Source organism: Dromaius novaehollandiae, chromosome 6 (assembly GCF_036370855.1).
Source record: "Dromaius novaehollandiae isolate bDroNov1 chromosome 6, bDroNov1.hap1, whole genome shotgun sequence".
Lineage (NCBI taxonomy): Eukaryota > Metazoa > Chordata > Aves > Casuariiformes > Dromaiidae > Dromaius > Dromaius novaehollandiae.
The window spans coordinates 31,585,682-31,609,755 of NC_088103.1; the positions used below are offsets into that span (position 1 = coordinate 31,585,682).

The 24,074-nt window shown below is 36.5% G+C and overlaps 1 protein-coding gene across 1 annotated transcript in view; it reads right to left on the reverse strand.

The window, feature by feature from the left end:
* The window catches only part of LOC112989796 (adhesion G protein-coupled receptor A3-like), a 281,364-nt gene that overhangs the window by 135,887 nt on the left and 121,403 nt on the right, over positions 1-24,074 (reverse strand). The window contains exons 7-8 of the mRNA XM_026111146.2: positions 14,257-14,470; positions 1,492-1,656 (exon numbers count right to left, since the gene is read on the reverse strand). Coding sequence (XP_025966931.1) covers positions 1,492-1,656; positions 14,257-14,470 — 379 coding nt within the window. The remainder of the gene's footprint in view (positions 1-1,491; positions 1,657-14,256; positions 14,471-24,074) is intronic.

A 24,074-nucleotide genomic window follows, 5' to 3' on the forward strand; every position in this document is an offset into this window, starting at 1 on the left:
ATATATTTTAAAAATAAATTTGTATGGACTTCTGGAAAGATGGTCAATAAGGAGAGAAATGTGCCCTCCTGTTCTTTTGATTTATATAAAATGACAAAATGCCCCTGGTGTTAGTTTGTGCAGTCGATAGGATTTATATATTTTTTATTTATGAAGAACAGGATGTCATTTTATGACTAGACCATGGACTTCATAAAGTTGTCATCTAAAAGATTCACTACGTGTTATCTGATAGGATGCATATATTCTTTTAGAGATCTAATTAAAATGCATTTAAACACATCAATTATGGTAAACACAATGGCATCTTTGTCATGACAAAAAAAATCTCTACCTAAGATTTTCAAAAATCTCTAATGAATTAAATATATGTTCAGTAAATCTGTAATACTCATTGGAACTGAGATGAACACCTTAAAAGTTAGCTTTGTAGCACTGAAAGAACAATTATGTGAGTGGGTTTCTCCTCACTTCTTGAGCTTTATTCCTGGTTCATCAAAAACAAAAACTAGTACCAAAAGGCCCTTGAAATAGTTTTAAAGATTGAAAATGAAGAGGCATCTGAGTCAGAAGCATTTGCAGAAAGTTCTGGTGTTTAGCAGAGAAACTCTCTCTGGTCTGCTTTTCCTCCAATCAACTATTCTCATTGTTATTCACTTGGTAACAAATTACCTTCTTGATTTCTCAGTGAGAATGCTGCCATACCTCAGTGTTATTGTAAAGCAGGTATTGATATTTTGTTTAAGAGATTTATGCATACCACTGAAGTATTTTAGAGCCAGTTGGAAACAATACTAAGTTTTACAGAATTCTTGACTTTCTTCAATTTATGGGATTTAAAGCGAAATAAAAAAACTACATATGGTGATAAAGGTAAAAGTGAAATAAAACTTGCATTAAGTCAACAATACTGTGCAGACAATAAGAGTCATAAAGCAGGACTGATGTGTTCTCTAATTATGCTATATGTTGGGGGAACTGTGTGTGTCCTGAAACTCATCTCAAACAATCCATATTTTACTGAATAGTTTTTACTTACTATTTTGATTCTCTTCAGTGAATTATTTTTATTTTATGTTATTTTTTTACCTCTAGCATTGATCAATCAAAACTAACAGAACTGGAATAGATTAGAAAAGGTTTAATCTTCTAATGCTCTAATGCAGTGGTCTCATATTCTATATGTTAGAAAAGACAACACATTTTTGAACCCTCTCTCATTTAGCTATAATGAGTCTACATCTTTTGAAATCTTCCTTAATCTCTCTCTGAGGAATAAGAAGGAGGAATCTCAGACTGATCCACTGCTGCTCTTGAAGCACTAGCTGCCATCTCTCATAATAACCACACAAGGTTCCTACTATACGACATGAAAACGACAGGTAAAATAAGTGACACTCTTATAACGGACACAGAAGTATCACCTAATCATGGATATGGTGCATATCTATATTAATATATGAAACAAACTGTGAAACCAGAAAGTTGTACCTGAAATCACCCTTGTTGTTAATTACTCGTTCTGCAGGGCAGTAGGGTGCAGCTGTCTCAAGTACGACAATCTCTACTTGTTTAGTGCTATTCCCATAGGAATTGTTGACTAGACATTCCCAGTCTCCAGTTGCATCAATGTCAATGCTGGATAGGATAAGCTCGCTGCAAAAATAAAAGATTAATTATTCAATATACTTTATTACAGAGATTAAAACATTGGTTTCCTGATATATATTAAGTTTTCTTCAGAGCTTTTCTACGAAAATACACAAATGGGTTTGGCCTATGCTATTATAGGGACAAACAATATGCAATGGTTTTGTATTAAGATTTTAGTGACACCACCTTGGATGGACTGCTCGGGTCATCAGCAGCTATGACAGGGATGACAAGTCACCACAAAAGAATATCACGTATGTATCAATCCCTGTTCTCCTTTCCCCAAATATTGTAAGACGTTCTGGTTGCTTAAGAAAGCACTTAAAAATCAGAAACGCATTTCAAGTTGACAACACAACCTTAATCCATCCAGCATGCGTCCCTTCAGCCGCGACTGCAGCTCCTGGGGCATTGCAAAAGCAGCATCTGCTGCTCCTGGGGCAGCGTGGGGCGAGTCTTCTAGGCTAGCTGATGACTTTGGAAGCCTTATATAATTTTCCTGACAAATGCAAAATGAGATGAGGCAAATGCCAATACTTCTTTTAGTACTTTGCTACTCATAAAATTCTTTCATAGTTATCCCCCACCAAATATGAAATGCAGTTATTAATATCCAAAAAATAAGGTTGCAAAAACTCTTTACAATAAAAGTGTTAGACAAGTTAAACATAGAGACATTCCCTGGCTTCTCTTACAATACAAACATTGTGCATTGCTGCACCACGCCAATATGTTGGCTGCCTATGCTAAATACTCTACATAGTTAGTGAGGGAAGAAATAATTTTAGAAATATTTTAAATTGCCTAGAACTATTCTGGTTAGTATTTTCTATATATTTTAAATCAATAGAGCATCTTTCCTTCATTTAACGGATGAAGCCCAGGCCCAAATGAAGTCAATAAAAGTTTAGTTTTTCAATTGACTTCAGCAGGGACAGAATTTCATCCAATTATTGTAACTCTATAGATCTCACAGTCAAAAATAATGCTAACTACTGCATTTTAAGAAACTAATACATTAGATCTTAAATCTGCCACTGGCCCAGAAAGAAATTTAACTGCAGTTTTTAAAGTACAGCTTTTGAAAGTAGTTGGGAGGGGGAAAATGGTAGCAATTATCTGAAGTATTTACTTTGCTTTGCACAAATGGCTGGTCTTTGAATATGCCTTGTGGCTTACACAATTGGAAATTGTGTGGAAAGAAATGGGGTACAGTCAGAGAGTGGGGAAGCTACATAATAAAAACAATCGCAGAATTTAAGAGTTATTAAATTGATTTCAAATCTACATAAAAACAAAATCTTAAAAATTTCTTTTTGGGGCCTTTGGCATTTTTGTAACGTCCTTGACATTTTGTAAGATACACAAAAAAATTGTACATATTTTTAATATTTTGCTGTTTTAAATTTCTCTAAAAACATTCTTTTCCAGTTTAAACACTGGTTAATGAGAAATGCGCTTCTACTAGCTTTGCTACATGAAAGGATCCAATCTCCTTGCATATAAACTTCCGACATGTATATGAAAGTAGACCACAACCAAAGTAAGAAGTGATTAGACAGCTGCTTATGTTACGTTCCCTTTGAAAAAGACATATAACGAAGGATGATTTTCTTGGGAATGTACTACAGGACCATTATCTTGATCCCCAGAAAAAATGCACCCTGTGGTAAATAGCTTTTGATTAAAGTTAAAATGCTTCTGCCTTTTTGTGTAATTCTGTGAAAATTCAGCCAAATTCATCATTATGCAGTAAGTTTAAAAATCTCACACTGCTCCAATTTACTCTGGCTTTGAGCTCTAAGCAGCTTAGAAGCCCCATCCCATTTTTACAACAAATTCTAGCATGTTTTTATTGCAGGGAGTACAGGAAAAGTAATACTGGCCATTCTCTAGCAGAGTAACTGAAATTTTTCGTGTCAAGGGAAGCAACTGATCCGTTCAGTCTTAGATGAGAAAGCCCTGTAACAGCAGCCTCCTAGCTATCTCATAATGCATCTTTTTACATTCAGGTAGAAATAATTCAATGAAATTAGCCAGCTGATAAAGATTCTCAAAATAAATCCTCAGTTTCATACGTCACAACAGTCTCACATCACCTTTACAGACAGCTAAGAATGAGCTATTCCTAGAGCTTATAAAAACAATTATCTGGAAAAGCTATTTTTCACTGGATCAATAGGTAGCATAAAAATTCACCTGTGGTACCAAGACACAGGGACTTCCCAACTGAACGGAACATATGACAGATATGCTGATCTGTTGATATAGTTACTACTAAAGTATTTATAGCCATGATTAACACTACAAATTTGATAAAGCTGAGAACCATATTGATTTTAAGTAAATGCTGGAGATAGAAATGAAAGGAATATTTGGGCATATTACTAATTTTATGGGTAAACAATATGAAGAAAAACAAATATGAAGAAAAAGGGTATATTTTCCTTTGTTCTTAAACGGTTCGAATGTGTTCTGGGGCAAATTTGTCTATCTGCCACTCTGTGGAATTCCTGGCAGCTAATTAAATGAAGCTGCACAGATAGGTATTTACTGCTATACCATTGTTGCTTCTGTTAGAAACCCAATACTTGAACTCTGGTTCAAGTTCTCCAAGATGAAGAGTAAATTCTCACATTCACACTTCTAATTTTCTATGGTCCTTCCTTCATATGTTGAACAAAAGCAGGCCAGAATAGGGTTATATTATACAGAAGAAGCTGCATAATGACTGGAACATAGAATTGTCTTCTGAATTGCCATCTGGGCACTGTAAATGATGCATTCATTTATGTTTCTCTAGGAATATTTTGTATAGCATGCCCAATGGTGAAACTGTTCATTTGTTTGCCATCTGGATATGACAAAGGATAAATTGATCTTGCACCCCTGGAGAATTTGGGGGACTGAATTAAGCAAAGAAATGTTTAAATTCTTGAAAAGAGCAGTTAACTTGATCTCTTTAATATTTTCTCCAACTATAATCCTTGGCAACTTCACTGTCCTGGCAGACTTAAAGGAAAAGCAGGGGACAGCTATGCAGAATTTTAAATCTCTTTATAAAACGTTCAAGTAGGTAATTTAGATATTGTAAGTGTTGGCACTATTACAATAGCATGCCCAGAAGTTCCAGTGTTGTTCTGATCCTAAGCATAAAGGTGTTCTTGATCTTTCTTGAGGAGTGGCAACAAGTCTTGGTAAAAGGTAAGAAGTCTCCTGTCACATGAGATCATGGCAGGATTACAAGTCTTAGGAACCCAATAAGAGCACAACAAAATTAAGAGGATGGCACTTTTGCCTGTGATTTACTTTTCATAAACTCCTGTCTCATAGAAGCTAATAAACATCAGGCCACAAATGCAAAGATCTGGCCTGTACTATGGAGCTTTCCCAAGAATGGAGTATGAGACAGAGCTTCTACTTCAGCCATCACCTCCCTCTATATTAGCAATCATATCCCAAACCTTGGAGGATGGTAATTCCTATTTTTGTGGAAATTTATGACCTATCAAGAGATAAAACAAAGTCAGACGTTCATGAGATGGTGTCAAGGCAAAGTGAAGAATCCTGTCTGACCACCTGCCTGATGAGAACAAAAGGATGATTAATAAGCTTTTTTTCTTTTTGAAATTATACTGGCCTTCTCAGTAAACCCAAGAACACTGAATGGAAGAAAGAGAAGATACCTATTTCTTCTTTGTACTGGGAGATTTCATGAATGGTAATATTCCTTTTCAAATGTGATGACCGTCATGTTGGAAATGTAATTAAAACGTACAGCTGACACAATTGCATGAAGAAGTTGTTATAATACTTAATGGAAATCTGTGGCATTGGTCATTATGAAGAGAGGAAGCTTAATACAGATAGAAGTCATATCCATGTAATCAAGAAAACTATGGCAAAATATTTCTATTTGAGGCATACTTTTTCATTGCTACAGCTATGCATAACTAATGAGATAATCAGAAGTAGGTCTCATTATGCAAAGTTACTCATCCATGTCCTAAAGTAAAACCTCAGTGACATTTACTGTATGTCCCAGCAGTCATTTACATGCCAGAAAGAGAGTAACCAATAAAAAGGAGACTTTAACACCATATTTTAATCAGCTTTCCATGAGAAAGGTTTTAAAGTTGGACTTGATTTCCTGTAGGACTCTGGAAGAACCAATCTCTGTTTTAGGAGAAAAATAAAAATTAGTAGTAATATTTAGATTTCCTCATATTCTTCTGCAGACAGATAAATAGAGAATGCTTTTCTACAGTTCAGGCAGAAGGCTTGCACAACCTGCATCTAACCCAAGCTACCTTAAATTATTAATACTAACACAGAATTTAAAAACACGACTGTCAGTCTCCAGAGTACACTGCTGCTTGGAACGATGCCTGTTACAGAGGATATAAGGTTAAAACACGGAAAATGAAGAGAGAACGTGTAAATCTAGGCACTTAAACTGAACTTAAAATGCTAGTTTGATCTCTCTGACAAAATTACTTATTTACCCATGAAAGCAATAGTTTTAGAAGGCTGATAGCCTTTAAAGAAAGCTTCTGTCCAGGAAACAGCAAGAGAAAATGAAGATTAAAGATTAAAATAAGTACTCATTTTATGCTAATGTCTAGCAAATACTTTCAGGTGTAATCAATTTGTCACAGACAGAGGATATTCAATACCATTTCTTCTGATCAAATATAAAAACAAGGCGTAACTTATTTAATTCCTTTGGTAGCCATGCAAGGCATTTAATAAGTGCCATAAGTTACTTCTACCATAAGTTTTCTATTGCCTAATTTGTTCCTGTCAGTTAGGACCAGAACAACAGGTGGATTTGACTTCAGAGATGTCAGTGGAAAGGAGCTAATTGTAATGACAATATATGGCAGAAAATATATATGAGCTAGCTACTTTCAAAATGGGTGAAAGACCTGTATGCCAATTAGTAATCCATTTCACATTATTTTCATTTCTATTGCTAAAATTAAATTGACTAAAATGTCAGTGGTCAAAAACATTGTCACAGGCTAGTATTATCTATTTGTTATGTAAACATCTGCCCAATGTATTTTCTACAAGCGGATGTCAAAGAATCTGTGACCCACAATTATATGCAATCAATTTGTGTCTTAAAATTGAGAAAATAAATAGTAGTAATACTAGAGTGACTGCATACTAACATTTTCAGATGGGTAATCAGAAATCCGCTGTGTCCTGAAGAGCTATACAACATACTACAACAAGTTTTGTTTCTCCCTCATTGAGCTTGTCAGGTCGAGACAGATGACCAGGTACAGTGCTTCACCCAAGAGTGTGCTGAAAGGTGCTTGAATCTACAGTCACACTCCCACAGTCCTAGAGTCAATACATGTCAGCCCAGCTAGCAGGGAACACAGAGTGGGGGGAAAAGGCATCAACAGCTCTGGAACGCTCCAAGCCTTCTCTTGCTGGAGAAATCTTCAGGCGAGTGGCACCACTGCGCTACAAAGCTATCTGAACAGAGCACACCTGGGCCAGGGCTCATTTAAAGGACTTCATGAATTAGCTGATTTATCGCTGAGCTGCTTTGTCACTTGGTGAAAGATTTGGGGATGTCCAAATGTGTTTATTGTTATTAGTTTTGTTCCAACTGCAAACCACTTGACTGCAGGATGCATTCGACTGCAGTCCTCTGGGGAAATGCTGCTACACCTGCTTTACGCCTTTCATTTGCCCTTAAGTAGTCTGTGCACTGCAAAGTCATATCTAGAGAAAGCTCTATTTCATTAGCATAGCTCTTGTGATCTCCACACTAGTGGAGGTTCTTAGACAAAAATAACACTGTGACAATCAGCCCAACAGTCAAAATTGCATAAAAAGCTTTTGAAGTAAAATATTTCCCAGATGATTCAGAAGTGTTAAGGTCCTTAAAACAATTCTTGATTATTTGATTACATGCCACTGGGACCAGCCAAAAAAAAAAAAAAAAGCTATGGTTCACAACATTAATTTTGAAATTTGAAATTATTTGTGAAATGCAGAACACTGACAGAAGCTGGGTGCTCTGCCAGAGTCAGTGATGATGTTACAAATACAGCAATTAATTTTTAATGAATATGCTATGGGATAGGGTCACTGCATGTTGGGTCTATAATGTGACCTGCTTTATTTGTTGAGCGAGAAGATATTTGGGAAGAACTAACAAGGAGGCAAGACAAAGCAGATTCCCAGAGAAGGACTTCAGGGGGAATCTGTGTTCTGTCTCCAGTGTAGTGTATATCTCCAACAGCATAAACTTTGTTTTGTGATGGCCACAATAAAAAAAAAAAAGTTTCTTTTATCCTGCTGGGAAGAAGGTGGGGAGGAGTGGGGACTTATTTTCACTGAATTCCTACATTATAATGGAGTAAGAAGGCTTTGCATAAGTCCATTAGCAAAATGTCCTACAGCATGCTCTCTATGTTGAATAGATTGAAATACATGAAAAGTAATGAGTAATTCAGCTATTTGTAAGTTTTAATATTTCTAATGTTTTGCTTTACAGATATAGTTTGTTCATCTAGGGACACTGACCTGAGAGAAAAGTGTAACTCTGGGTAGAGTCTGGGCATAAGTCAGAATTGCTCTGATAATCACAGCTGATGCACGGGGCTACAAACAACAGCCTGGACTGTGAGAAAATTTATAATTATACCTTAACATTGGTGTTGACAGGAAAAGTAATTTAAAAATTGCTGTCCTGGGATGTTCACTCCAAACCCCCTGCTGCAGTGCAGCATCTCCTTAGCTGTAGCTGCTTGAAGGGCCACATTAAAATCATTCTGGCCTTAAAAATCAAAGCAAAACTCCACTGATTCCCCCTTCAGATGGGGTTCAAATTTTTGTTCTTAACACCAGTCATTTAAATGGTATGACTATATGGGCCAAACATAGCTGTAGGAAATAAGCAGGGATGGAAATGAGAGGTCAAAATTTAGTGCTAGGCGTGTTGTTAATCTAGTCTCAACATCAAAACAGGATCTGTTGATCGTGTTTGAAATTTCCTCAAGAAGGACTCCATCAAAATATTTTTACAGTTGTTAATTATTACTTTTCTAGTGTTTTTTAATTCTATCAGCCAAAAATACTAACATATTTTTCTGCTGAAAACATCTATTTCTCAACCATTCTTCAATAAGCAGTTCCTCAAATTAAGCATACAGATTTCAAGCCACAGCACAATTCTTTTATAATTGTTCTTTTATAGCAGTAGAGAATATCATACTTGCTGCTTTTACTTCTCATAGGATTAGTATACTTTCCACAGGTTATATTTTAAATTATTCCCCAAACTGATTAATAATAAAGCTGTCACTGGGTTTTAGTCAGCTAATTCAAATTATTTTAGAAAAAAGGCCACAACTAATTAATCTTCCAAATTAATTAGCATAAAGAATCTCTTAATCCCAAATAATCAAACCCTTAGTCTGTGCCTTTCACAATATTCTGCAACAGCTTTAAATGTTTTCTTCCTTGGAAAATATGAGAACTTTGCTGGTAAAAGACATGTTTCACTTCTCCTTTACTGTGTACACTGCCCAGAGTAGACTGTAGACCACTGACTACAGGGTTTAAAGTAATCTCAAAACAATAAAGAAACATTGATTTACAATTTAAATGGTTATTTTGCTCCATTTCTTTCCTAACTGCTCAACAACCAAGGGTCAAATAGAGTCAATTAGGTGCCCCAGCAAAGTATCAGCACTAAACAATTTCTGCTGATTTCCCTTGGCTGCTCAGCACGAACCCCAGCTGCTCATCCTCCTCTAAACGGTCGTGAGAGCAGAACACAAAGTCCTTGGAAAATACCTGCAGTATGAACCAGGTTATTTGGTCTGCTACTTGCACCTTTTTTTTTAATCTTGGATAGAGTAAATATCCAATATCTTGCCAAGATTTAGCATTCATTTGCTCTTCTAATTGTGCGACCAACCCAGCAATGTATTCACCATCAACACACCATTTTCAGACTGCTCTTGTTAACCTAGTTATCAGTCCAAACCACTGCTGCTTGCTTCACCTCTCTTCCAGATGTACTCTTGCCACAAACTGTTCAGAGAGTTCAGGGGTCACTTGGCTTCCTTCCACAAAACACAGGCAAAAAATGCCTGCCTTTCTCTCAAAATTTCTGCAAGTCTTTTGTTTTTTCTTATTTGGTTTGACTGCCTGGATCACAAACTTGTCATGATACTGTCAACTTCTGGAATCTGTTTTTATTCAAACTCATTTCTTTCACTAGCCATATCTCAACCTATCCTTATTCTTTTAGCAAAACCCTCTGTCTCAGTCAAATTCTGTACTAAAAGCTGCACTGATAATTTAAGACATTTAAAATTATTAGTTGGGCTCAAAGAAAGCTTTAGATTACCAACATTATAATCATGATTTTTAATCCACAATACTGCATTACTTTCTATTTCTCTCCCTGTTTCTTCATTATTACAGTACAAGCAGATCACGATTTGAAGCTCTTTGACATCAGACATTTCTTTTGCAAATAGAAGCTGAGATTTTGACATAACCATATACCTCTAAAAGCAGTTTTATGAAATCAATGTATTTGTTTTATGAAATATAAGGGAAGACTTGCCTTAAAATGAGTTTTCTTACTTTTTGTAATATTTGAAGGATCAAATGTAGTTCTGCATTCTGTTATCTCAGACACTTGCTATTTGCCTCCTTATTCTCTTTTGACCACCTTGCACTGGCAAGAAACTACTGTCAAAACACTATACGCTTAAAAAATAGCGCTATGCTTAAAACACCCAGATTCTTAAGCTTATTTCTTTGTTCTTAATATTTTTAGGACCTGCATTTTGGCAGCCATACTTAAAAGACTAAAATACTTAGGACACACTTTAAAAGAAAAAACATTATTTGCAGTGCATCACAGTTGACTCCCATTTCCAATGGCAAATCTACCTACAAAACCTAATAAAAAATTATATGCAAATAACTTCTCTTATACTAGCACCGGCTATCTTAGGTTTAGTTAACAGCGTGTTAGCTTCTCCATTAGCAACACTCCTTCTTATGAGTTCTTAACTTTCTGCGTAGTTTAATGTTTTCAAAAAGAGCACTCGCACACTGTAATGGTCCCAGAGCAGCCGTTACAGCTGTCAGAGGAATAAGCACTGTTAAACACTCTATACAAGTATTTACAGAGTAGAACTAAAAAGACTCTAAAATAGTCATTACAGTCCATTAGGTAAATAAACAGCTTCCTGAAAACGAAAGTTTCTTACTTCTGAGGAATTGCTTGATCCATAAAATTAAAATATATACTTTTTTAGTTTAATATTCTAATAACTGTCCTGCCAGTCTCTCCAAACAATAAAGAGGAACAGTAGGGAAGCTGGGAAAGATGCTGGGAAAGATACCGTGATGTAGGGACTCGTACATCTCCTATGTGGCTTCATGGATATGGAGTGTTTCATTGCCCCTGACTGTGATCAAGCTGATAACCCACTATTCCAGCCTCAAAAAATCAGCTGTCTTCATACAGACACAAGTCACAATTTCAGCTAGATCCATTCACAGATGACAGGAAATTAGTTCCGTATCACAATTACATTTTCATGGATGACTATGACATTTATACACAGGCATAACAACTAGAAGTTCAACATGAGCAAAATCAAATATTATTATCATTGGCAAGAAATGGTAAATGTGAGCTAGCAGCAGAATTGAAAACACCTTCTCAAAATCTCCTGTAAAGGAATAGTCTTTGCCAAGAAAAATGTCACAGGCCGGAATACAGCTCAAAACTTTGGTTTAATTATTGCAACGAAAACGTTTATTTTAGTTTATTCTGCTTTATCATAGAAGACAAAAAATACACATTTGGATATTTTATCCTTCTACTGCGCCAGTTAATAAAACAGAAGGGTTTAGTATGATATTTGTGTTGTAAATCCATGTCCAGAAATATCTGGAGCTACCCAATAAAATAACCATCTAAAAATGTTTGAATAAGCAGCTTTTGGAGCAGAACTACACCTTTGTTTAAAACTAGCTCCAGAAATCTTGAAATTGTTAAGCAGGAAAAGTCAAAGTCTGTCCTTCAGTGCAATCACAGAAAGCCACAGAGAGTGGACATTTGCTGGGGAGGGTAGGTATAGGGGGGTAAAATATGACACTGTAAGAACTAATTTTAAATTACTTTTGTTTTTATTCCAAATCTTATGCTTAGCATATGATAAGAGACACAGACTCTCTTCAGAGCCATCAGAGAGGCACAGTCTTTCTGATGTTTCACAGTGCCTCGTACAGCTGAGGCTTCCTTAGAAACCATCACTAATTACTCAGTATGCAATAAACATATTGTTACATATTATTTTAACATGTACTAATAATAATAAATATAAGCAGAGGTATAGTACACATGTTCATGAAGATGAGATTAAAGTTAAGAAATGTTGAAGAGACTTTTAAGAAATGTAAGTTGGTCAATGTTTTCTCATTTTCAACATGCAGAGACAGTGTGTCTTTTAAAAAATTTAAAATTTCTATTTTATCAAAAATATTAATAGACTTAAAATAGTATGCTTTTTGAAGGCTACTTTAAAAAGCACAGGTCTCTCAAGCATCTTGACAACCAATGCCTTCAAAAAGCTCGTTATGATCAGCCCCTTGACCGAGGCAGAGCCACGCTTACTTGAATATTTGCATTGTTGACTGGATAAGGACCATGCAGTACAATAAATGTATTATCACAGTGCTGATGCACTACTAGATCATGAAGTGAAACACACAGCTGAAATAAATGAGTAATGAAAATGCTTTAAGCTTTTAAATAGCTGCTTAAATTTTGAGGTTTTATTCTGAAAATATTTTGCCTCATTTTGACAGTTTTTATCACATAGCTTAAGCAAGTTAAAGAAATTTTCCAGTCTATAACAGCAAATGCCATTACACAATTAAAGAATATTCTTTTTGAATTCCAGGTCCCAGTGCATACTGCAATGTTGGCATCAAGGTCACCTATTTAATGGCACACTAAAAGAGGTAGGTAGAAGATCAATAATCCTTATTAAAATACCACTATGGTAGACAATGACTTTTATTTTATAATCTGGCAAAAATTAAGCAATGATAAATAAAATTCAATTAAATTATTTATAAGCTAACGTCTTAAAAAGGATAGCAATTTTGAGAATCTTCTGAGAAAACTTATTATTTCGGTATATTACTATGCTCTCTTTACAAATTGCTTATACAGTGCAAAACATAATTCAGTCAAGTATAATGAGGTGATTAACAGTATGTCTTTTAATTTTGATACCGTGGAAATAAGAAGAATTTGCTCTAATTTAAGTGATTTGGCAGCAATATAATAGCTCATGCACTTGGCATTATCATACTAATTGATCTAATTGTCTTTTTCACCATCCGCTACAACCCTACACACTGGTATTACAAGCAAGCCAGTAGCTGTGAGAAAAGGTCAGATCCACACCTCTAGATCCATATGACACCAAAAGGGGTCAAATTCTCAGTGAATAGACAAAATAAAAACCAATGAAGCCAAGAGACCCCAGTGGAGAGGAAACAATTTGGCTCCGTAACTCTCGTATGACAGTTCAAGAAGCATTTCAGGTCAATTATATTCATAGAAAGTGGTTGAGTGGGAAGAAGTTAATGATGATGCAGAGCTAATTAGCACAGCTATTTTCGCTCCATATTCTACATAGGGAAATGCAGAACATAGACACTGACTCCGACTTTTTTTTTTTTTTTTTGGATCAATAATGGATATTGTCTCAGGACAAAAGGATGTTTGCAAATGCTTAGCAGTTTTTAGTGACAAACCTGGCCTCTATGATGAAAGGCAAAAATAAATACAGAAATTAATAAGAATTTACATAATTAAATAAGATTTAAAAGGGAAAATTTGAATCAAAAAAGAACTATATGGTCACTGCCAAATAATATTTATATTAATTGTTATTTGTGAAAGATGTTTTATATTATGAACCTTACTTCCTTTTATAGAAGTCTATTCTAATTCATTCCTCTTGCATTTTTCCTATCAGCAGAGGTTTCTGTGTATCTCTCTCTCATGCATACGTACAACTCCTGTATATACCAACGGGGAAAGTCATAGACTGTTGACAAAGATTTTAATGTGAAACAAACATGTGATTGTCTAACTAAAGAAATCTGGGATCTAGTATTGGAGTCTACAAAACTAAATCTGAGCCTTTTTAATGAACAGTTCTTCACAGGTGGATCACACTTCAATCTTCTAGATGGTGTCAGGAAGAAGTAGTTTGGCTGGAAACCACATTTCCTCTATGTCACTGAAGTTATTCTAACTTCATTCCTTTTTCAGCACTTAGTGTGCAGGAAACCCTATCCTCACCTGTCTCAAAGTAGTATTTACTAAAATCTGAATATTCAGACACAATAAATATGATTTGCAATCACAGCCATTTGCAGTCATGAAAATCCGTCCCTACAAGATTCAAGTGTGTGACTGGGGCGCTTCAAATCAAATAACTATTGATGCATGTTTTAATGAGGCTTATTGCATGTTCATCTTGTCTACAAGTATGAATATTGCAAGGGATGTGTGTACATTACCGTGTAATTAAGCAGCAGTCATGAATGATGCTGTCCTCCACAAATATGCCACTCTCTTCATCTGTTTCAATAAGACGACCGGCGTGGTACCAATGTACTTGGGTAGTATTGTCAACGTACGTTGCAGTGCACTGAAATGGCAAGCGGTCTCCGTGGAAAACCACTTGTCTTTGTGATGGGATCAGCTCAAAAAGAGGAAGTTCCAAAGGGCCAGCTGCAGGGCAAAGAAGAAAAAAAAGGAAAAAAAGATTGTCTGTCTTTCTTAGGAGTAGCAAGCTGTCTGTAATACGCCTTTCAAAATTAACTGTGCTTTTAACAGCCATCCTTCTTTTGAACTTCACATAATATAAATATTTGTAATATTTGTATTCTATAGTATAGTAATATCAAAGACAATTATGAGTTCTACGATATCACTTTTTTCCAGAAAAGATGAAAGTTTTGTGCACAGAACAAAGCACACAATCAATGAGCTGATCTCCACTTCTTTGATGAAACAGAAAAAAACCCCTCAAACCCAAAAACCATTAGCTACATGCCAGGTGAACTGTGCACCCATCAAGCACAGAACAGATTTCTTTTGACTTCTCCAGCAAATAGATTTGAATCATTTAATTGTTTCATTGAATGGGGTGAGCTCATACATTGCTTCTGCACTTCCTTTAACTAAGGGTGATGGCTGCCTAGAAAAGCTGCTAAATCTTCTAAGATGCCTAGCTGTTTTAGTCTGGTTATGTTGTAAACTTCACTAATTGCACAGAACTCTAGCTTCCTAGACCTTAATATTGAAAACAGTAATATAAAATATGTACCTACAAAATACTCACTTAAAGCTGATCATATTGTCAGCTCCAGAGATCACATTTCTTTCATTGGTGTGAGTCCAGATAATTACAAGTTTACTAGAAAATACTACAAAACACAGGTTTCATAGAATAGTTGAGGTTGGAAGGGATCTCTGGGGATCATCTAGTCCAATCTCTCTGCTCAAAGAAGGGCGAGCTGAAGCAGGATGCTTTATTACAGAGGTATATATAAAAAAAAAAAGCCATCCAAAAAAGCCATCCAAGTAAAGAAAAAACTACCCTTATTAGTACAGGTACAGTATACATCTCTAAGACCATTTCACTGTCAGTGGATGACATTTTCCACTGTGCTCCAGAGTGGAAATTATTCACTCTAGGAGAGCCTAAACTGTCTCATATGCCTGGGATGTGGATGCTGGTAAGGCTAGTAACAAAAGTTAAACTGAATCCAAACTTTCCCTCAAATTCAACTATCCCTGTGATTTCTTATTTCACTGTCCCCAGTGTTTCCCACCACCTCTTCCACAAGTCATCTTGAACTCAACATTCAGTATCTATCTAAATATTCCTTTCCACTTCTAATTAGCCCAGTACATTTTGCCATCTTGATGTTAATTTGATCTCTCCCGAGTGTTGCTAATTACATTTCATCTGTTCAACAGAAAAATATATTGTCTTTCCCCAAGAAATACCCTAATAAGAAGAGTAGTGCATATTCTAAGTGGAATCTTGTACAAAACAGCTGCTGTCATCACTTTGTCATACACAAATACTTAAGCACAATTAAAAAAAAAAAGTAATGTTGCAAGTTTGGAAGGAACATGTATTTTTGGGACTGCTGGGAGCCTATTAATTTCACAGATCTGACACTGATTGAAGGCCATAACCCTTATGACTGAATCTCTACAGTTTTTGTTTTCTTCCATTTGTACTGCTAGATCCTGAACTACATTAATACAATTTCGGTAAAATATTTTCTGTGCACTGTGAGATTAATGCTATTTCTTTAAATTTACAGCAGAGCATTGAAAAGGAGCCTTCTAGAAAAGATAATTGAAACAGAGGGTCTGCATCTACGGAAGGAATAGATCATCCTCTACCGGGATAAAGAAAAATACCTTATTTTCTCTCGTCTCATACAGACACTCTTTGGGCATGAGAAGACAATTACTGCCTCAGCACACAAAATTCTAAGAGTAATAAAAACACTAAAGACTCGCATCTGTGACTGATGAACACACTAATGTGCATTTCTTGCACAATAATTTCTAAAACACAGCCTTTTCACCCTGCCTACAATGCCGAAGCAACTGACTGAGCCTCGGTCACCTTACACTTTACACTGGGTCACTTCATAACTGCAGTCTTATCTTAAACGAAACGCCTGCAGTCCTGCCCCTCAGAAATCCTCTCAACTTGATGGGGAAAGCAAATTTTTAAGCTAGATCTTCTTTTCCCTTATTCTTCTTATGTTTTCACTTGAAGCCCTCGCATCATTAATATCAATCCAGCCTATGGGTTGTCAGTTGAAAGGTCACCCTTCCAAATTTGCACCACCAGTGTCAATCTCAAGCACCTATTTTTCTGACAAGTACTTTAACATTTTTTCCATTTCACTGCTCACCATTTTATCTTCCTTAAAGTTTCTCCTCTTGCCCATAATAAATACAGATGAACATAACCCTGCCTAACCAGACTTCGAGCCATAATCACTGGTTCTAGAATTGCTAAAATTTGTGCACAAGCAATAGCGTTTGTTCCTGTCCTTCCTCAGCATCCCACCCTAACGTGCATCTTTATGTCATCCAGGTGTTGCCCTTGGAACTGTTACATTGCATTTATAAAGCTAGCTTTGGGCCCTTGATGCTATTGGGGAACTGAAATATTAAATAATACATATATATATAATGTTTAGCAGGAATGTTGGACAGCATAATGTGGAGGATTTGTACATGAGTGAATATGTGGTATTGCTGCCTGGGGAATAACACAGAGAGGATTAAGGGAATGGCCAGTACTGCCCACTGCAGTGGTCTGCTGTGATATAAAGGACTGGCTTCAGCTCTCTCTCCTTACAAGTGTATACGTCCTGTCACTCGTCTCCTGATTGTGCCTGTTGTTTCTGGATATGGATGTATTAGTAAAAATTCCTTGGAATATAATCAGTATTTTTATCTAATCTTTAATTTATAACTAAATGAAGAGAAAGAAAACCAGATTAACACCTTGTTTATGATAGATGCACGACTGACCTCATCATTTACATAAATAGTTATCACTAGAAGATGAAGAGAACCCCCCCCCCTTTCTCTCTCTCTCTCTCTCTCTCTCTCTCCAAAAGACTGCAATTTCTGCGTTGCATTATGAAGTCAATTATGGAATATAGGCATAAGTTATGGTGTGGAATTTAGCCAAAAATTAACTGAATAATCTGTTTTCCTGGCCAAATTCAAATCCCCCTGACCAAAAATTATGAAAATGGAGTCCAGAAAAATTAAACTTCCTGTCACAACCACAACAGCAACATATGGTAGTAGCAGAAACACGATATTTTTCACAAATACAGTCATTTCTAACTGAGGCTATTGTACCTTGTCAAATGTAAGTTTTTGCTCATGCTATGAGTGACACACTGTGTCATGAAACTATAAACTAGTAGAGTGTGAAATAGAGTATCAATATTTCTTAAGCTAAATAACTTGTTTGGCATATGGATGTAGTGTAAGAGTAACACTCTGAATTTATCCCCGCCTTTACAGTTGGTCTTTGAGGCTCTTCAGCTACCACTTGTCGCTCAGCCTTGGGAATAGGACCAAACCCAGAGATGGAGTTAGAACGAAGTGTTCTGTGCAGATTTCTAACGTAAAGATCAGAAGCAAATGAAACTTTTTTTTAGTGCAGGATACCAAAAAGGAGAAAATGATCCTCTGATTGACATCAACATACAAGCAATCTGCTCAATTTTTCCTTTGCAAATCTGTCTAAGTGCCAACGAAGATGCCAACTGCATGAAGCATACCATTGGCTTACCAATAGGCTAGGACACCCTTCTGAGCAGCTGAACTCTTTCAGAGTGTATGTATTTGGTTTGGCCAAATCGACAAAATAATCCTGCAAACTCATTTTCAAAATGAAACTAGTAAATTTTGAAGGATTATGTTATTTTCAGAGCATGGAAGGTGAACTTAAGCACTGCTACAAAACATCTGCTTTTAATGTGGGTGATGTCTATGAAATAATGATTACCAGAGTTAATCTTCAGTTGTTTTCCAGTGATAATCATGATTTAAATGGCTGAGGCTGATTCTGCAACTATTACTCATGCTAAAGTCCCAGCTGACTTCAGTGACACAGCTCACAGATACAAGGATTAATTACATAAATAGGGGTTTCAGGATTAGGGCCAATATCCTTTATCCTGAATGGCTATAAAATGATTGTATAGTTTCATCAGCATCAGTTGGAAATACTTATCTTAAATCCATAATCCAACAATCCTTCAAATTCGGAATAAAAATAAAAGTATTTACTAATTCTCTACTCACATTTTCAAGCTGGAATTTGAGAACAAAGTAAAAAGTGGGAAAGACAGAGATTCTGAAAGTATTTAAAATGTTTTAGCATTGATTTGACAGCACTTGAAATACAGCAGCTCTGACAGTCATATGCTGACCCGAGAGAAACTTATTCATTGATTATGTGATTACTGAAGACCAAACAAATATATAAGATCTCTGATGCCCATACATGCATATAACAACGTTGCACACAAATGTCACAGTGTTACTGCTGAGCTTTATAATGCAGCTGCCTCGTAAGATTAAAAATAATTTACAGTCCACTCCCATATCTCGAGAGGAGGACTATTTTTGAAATCGAAATATATTCCAAGATTCTCCTTCCAAGCCAACACACTCTGCTGCCCTCAAGTTTGGAAGCAGCACTACCATTTGCAAGAGAAAGGTGTGAATCTCCTATAGACATTTAGATCAAGGGCTGCTCAAGTATTTTACAGTCATTACCTATCTTCTCTCTCTAGTCAGCACTAAACCATGATTGCAGCAGAGCACCACAGGAATCACTGATTGCAGCATGAATCTAAAGGTCTAACCCCTCATTACAATAATTACATCTTTTTCTTTATCTCTCACTTCTCAGCAGAAAAGGGTTTTGTTGACTGAAGGCCAGATTCTTTATGTTATCCCATCATGTATTTCAGATTAGCTCTAGACTAGAATACCAAGCACAGATGGAGGAGGAATCAGGTTACTCAAATACCACTGAATTAGAACATCACTTAAGAGCCCTTCTCATAGAAAGTACGTCCATGAACATTTTAATGCCTGCATTGTCCCAAGATGTACGTAAAATTGATAAAGAAAGAAGAATTGATTTTAATAATCATTAGCTAAAATATGAAAACCAGCAAGATACACTGAGGCTCTGATGGTATGTTCTAATGTGTAAGCCTTCAGTAAAAGTGTAAGCCTTCACAAAATAATTTGACACACACACACTTTAAATACCTTCTGCCTCTTTCCTTAATATCTCATCTCTCAAGCTTTTAAAAATAGTTCTATCTTCCATCTCATATTGGCCTTCTTTTTTGTTTATTGTTTTAAAAGATGGAAAGGACAAGAGTGTGAAGGAAATACTACAGCTGGACATACATGGAAGGTGAAAGCCTGTAAAAGACATTGCATACAATGCATCTCTACCCTGTGTTTTAGTTGCATTTTAAACAGAACCCTTTGTATGTGATCACACTTGAAATGTATGCACTTCTAATGAACAAACACGACTGTTTTCTGGATGAATGATGAAAAGCAAAAGAGCAAGTACATGCATTAGATACAGAAAGCTTTTCCAAACACAACAGCAAGTTGGCCAGTCATTGGCCATAGTGGCCAACTCAAGATTTTGGAGACATGACCAGAGAAAATGAAACTGTGTCCTACCTGCAATCAAGTTTGTTGCATTGTCTCTGGCACAAGCTATGCATAGGCTGAGCAGGATAACTCTCTGCAGTAAAAAAGCTAGTAAGTGCATAATCCTGGCTACGGCACTAGAGCACTCTGCTGTTCAGCTTACCATCAAGTGTTACACAACTTTCTGTCATACATTTTCTGGACGCTATGTCCTCCCTTTGCCTGATATTGATAGCTGTCCTACAATCATGAAGGGGAAAATCCATGGGTTTCTCCAGCTCACCCGTATGTCAGCGCAGTTTTACAATGCTCATGTCTCAGGATACAGCATTGACTTCTGCCTGTCTCTTGGGAGAAAATGCAGTTTGCTACAGAGTAACACAAGCTTTAGGGACAGAAAAAAACAGAGGTTGGCATTTTGCTTCTTGTTAATCACTTGATTTATTATATTGCCAATGGGCTTTTTATTTGAACGGAGTGTGCCTACTGAGTGCTGCACATCCTGCTGACAAAAGTGTGAGTTAGAGCTCTAATATTTGTATACAATCTCAGTGGGACAGAAATGTGCATGGAAAGCGCAGCAAAGGGAAGCTGGAAGTGAGGACAAAGTAAAGGAACAAGTCCAATAAAAAAGACTGATGAAAAATTGAAGGAAAATGAGGAAAAACAAATTGAAAAACAGTAGTTTAAAATTTGAGTTTGCTGAGAAAGCAAATTACATTTGTTAATATTGACTGAATGGAATTGAAGAAAACAGTGATCTGAATTGCTCTGGAGGCCAGTTCTGCCAAGAAGGGGAGGAGCCAGTAAACCAGCACCAATTTCCCTATTGCAATATTTGCTGAGAATAACAAAAGGTTTGGTGTAGAAGGTCACAAATGCCAAGGAAGTCAAGAATGAACTGGAGCCAAGGTTTGGTTTTAATAAAAACCTGGCCTGGCTCCAATTTTAACATAATATCAAGAAAATACAGATGCCAAGATGTATTAAACACATCAAAATGAGTTAAGGATTTGAGGCTTGGGAAAAGGCGGCTGCGTACCATATTCATGTACCGCTCACTGCAGAAAAAGCAGAGCTTCCATTTGGGTAATAGCTGCTTATTTCCACCAGCTTCATCATGCTGGCAGGAGAAGGCATATTCCACACCATTTTAATCAGTCTCTTCCACTATCATACATGTTCTGCTGAGAGTAACGCTAAGCTAGAGGTAGTTTTTTTGCAGCATCTCATAATTAAATCACAGCTTTATGTTTACTTTGTAATGCCAAATGCAACACCAAAATGCTGAACTGTAACTGAATAGAAATACTACTAACAAGAGAAAGACTTCAGGCATGTACACAGGGCCATACTGTTTTACTTTCTGCTACAAATTTTGTGTTACTTTTTCTCCCGCTGGCTTCTGTAAAGCTATCAAAGCTGAGAAAAAGAGAAAGGGACGGTATGTCTCTCGCATAGCCAAACCAGAGCCAGTGAACTGCAGCACTGATAAGAAGGCAGATGCTGCTACAGGGAGCTGAACAGAGGTAGCAATCCTGGGATTTATCCTGAATGAGTTAGAAGTACTACGAGCCCAGGCTGCTACACCCCACTGCTTCAGTTATCTGGGTTAGCTAACCTCATAAATTTACTCCATATCTACAAAACAGGAGATTAAAGTTAGTGTAGTTATGCCAAAAAAAAAGCTGCAATCATAGTTTTGGATGACAGCCCCACTGAGAAACACCTGGATTCCCTAACTTCTCAGACTTAATTAATTAAAATAAGTTACACCTGTGCAAAACCTAAAGGTGGTGGTAAACTGCAAGCAAAAATGCATTCAAACCTAGTCACTTTTAGCAAATCCAACTCATATATGTTTCAGTATATATGTTATATATGTTACAGTAGTTTTTGCAAAATTTCTAAGCCCATGTGAAAATAAATGATCAGTTTTGCACTGAATTTAGGGACTGGTGTGTGTTGTGTCCATTACAACCACTTTGACTGAGAGAGCAGTGAAAAAACTCTTTCTCATTTACTGATAATAGTAGTGATTTCCTGATAATAGCAGTGATTTACTTGTAGGTGAACAGAGGTAGAGAAATATAGAGGTAGCAGGTTTTACTCCGTAGCATTTAACATAAATGCCAAATACCATAATATTAATCTGTAAAGGCAACGCCTACTTGAAAACTTTCCACAATAGGAAGGGCAAGATTTCAGTCCAATTAATTAATCCAAAATATTACTGGCATGCATGCAAACTAAAATCCTGATCTTGCATTGGCATATCTAGCATAAATTTCAAAGAACGGACAAAGAGATTTTTCATAATTGATTTCTTCCTTATCAGATAAAACTGCTGCCACTTTTATTTTCTTATTTTCAATTTGTCCCCAAAAGTCTATTTTGGAAATTGGGGATCAGCGTCTGAATACATTTGCCACATCCTGAAATGTGAAGACCATGAGAAATTGACAGCTATGACATTGGAAGATTCATCAATAGGAGGAAATTCCTCCACTGGACAGAGTCAGAAGCCTTTACTAGAACGACAATTTCGATGACTCAAACTTTTCCTTACAGCAAGCAAGCTGGCAGGCTCACGGCTATGCACATTCGTTACAGTTTACGGTTAACAAAAATGGCTAAGCGGTGGCAAGGCTAGAGCACCCATCTCTACAAAATGTATTGGAGATGAGCGTTATGCCTCTGGGGCGTGTGGAGGTAGCACTGCTGCCTCTGAACGTCCAAGACCAAGGAGCTGGGCGCCACAAGCACCGCAGGAGCGGCAGTGACCGCCCCTCACTGCCCGCAGCCCGGCCGGCTGCCTGAGTACCCGTCTACGCTGCAAGAGTGCCCAACAAGAAAAAAATAGAAATTGCACTCAAGACGCAGAGCAACGGAGAGCCCTGTTGAAGGAAAAACTTTTCCCACTCATTGCATGAAATTTTCCTTTCCCAACTTCCCTTGACCTGGCTGACAGTGAGCATCACTAACTGCAGATCTACACAGCCTTTTATTCACATTTGTACAGATATATTAAAGTGATGTATGACGAAAGGTGCTATAAAAACATGAAATATCACTATGGTATACTCTAATTAATTAGAGCACAGGATGGAGGCTTTATTGGGAATTTTCCCAACAAAACAATTAAGACTAATTGCAACGCAGCGGACTAAGTACTGCTTACTGGGCAATATTAATATAGGTTTGGCAAAGCAGCTTAAATAATTTTGTCTAGGAATTACTACTGTAACATTTTATTCAAGTTTTTTAATGTACATGTTATCACGTTTAAATTAAAGAATACATTTTCCTGGATACTCCATGGGTCTTAGTCAGGGCTGGCTGTGCTTCCCATTGCTCTGCTCATGAGCAACGAGATTTTGGAGACATCCAGTCAAGGCTCTGGGGGTAGAAGCTTTGAAGATTAAAGAAGCTTCTTTTTGCTGATCTCCTCCTCCCTACATCTTCTTAGATAAATTTTCCTTTGGTTATTTTGCATGCTTTTTGGAACAAGCAGGCAAATAGAATATAGAAAAATCAGGCAGAACTGTACATTAAAAACCGCTGATGTAGTTTAACAATAAGCTACAGGAAGAAAACCAAATGGGTGCATTTCCAGAATCTAAACCAGCAGAATTTCAGGGTGAAAAATCCCATTTAACTACATTTTCATGTATGAGCACAGATGCAAGAAAATATGTGATATAAAAACCTCTTCCTTTAAATTTCTCAAATGACCATTTTAATGTTTCTATTATTTTACAATTAGTAGCTTTAAATGTTATTAATTTCATGTTCTCAATCTTATGGCAGTGTTCTAAATTACCACTAAAGAAATCAAATAATAACGTGTAATATTTAGTGCAGTGCACAATATTCCTTTTTTCCAGTTTGAGAGTGGTCACATTTGGATGAGATATCTGGGATTTGGAGCCAAAGGTGGTTTAGCATTATTGGTTTCATACTATTAAATGGCTATCTACTGAAAGCCATTCGATAGTATGTAAAATGCGCCACTTGGCTCTGGCAGAAAATGAACTTACCACATCTATCTTTGAAATATCCAAAATTTACTGTTACATTATCT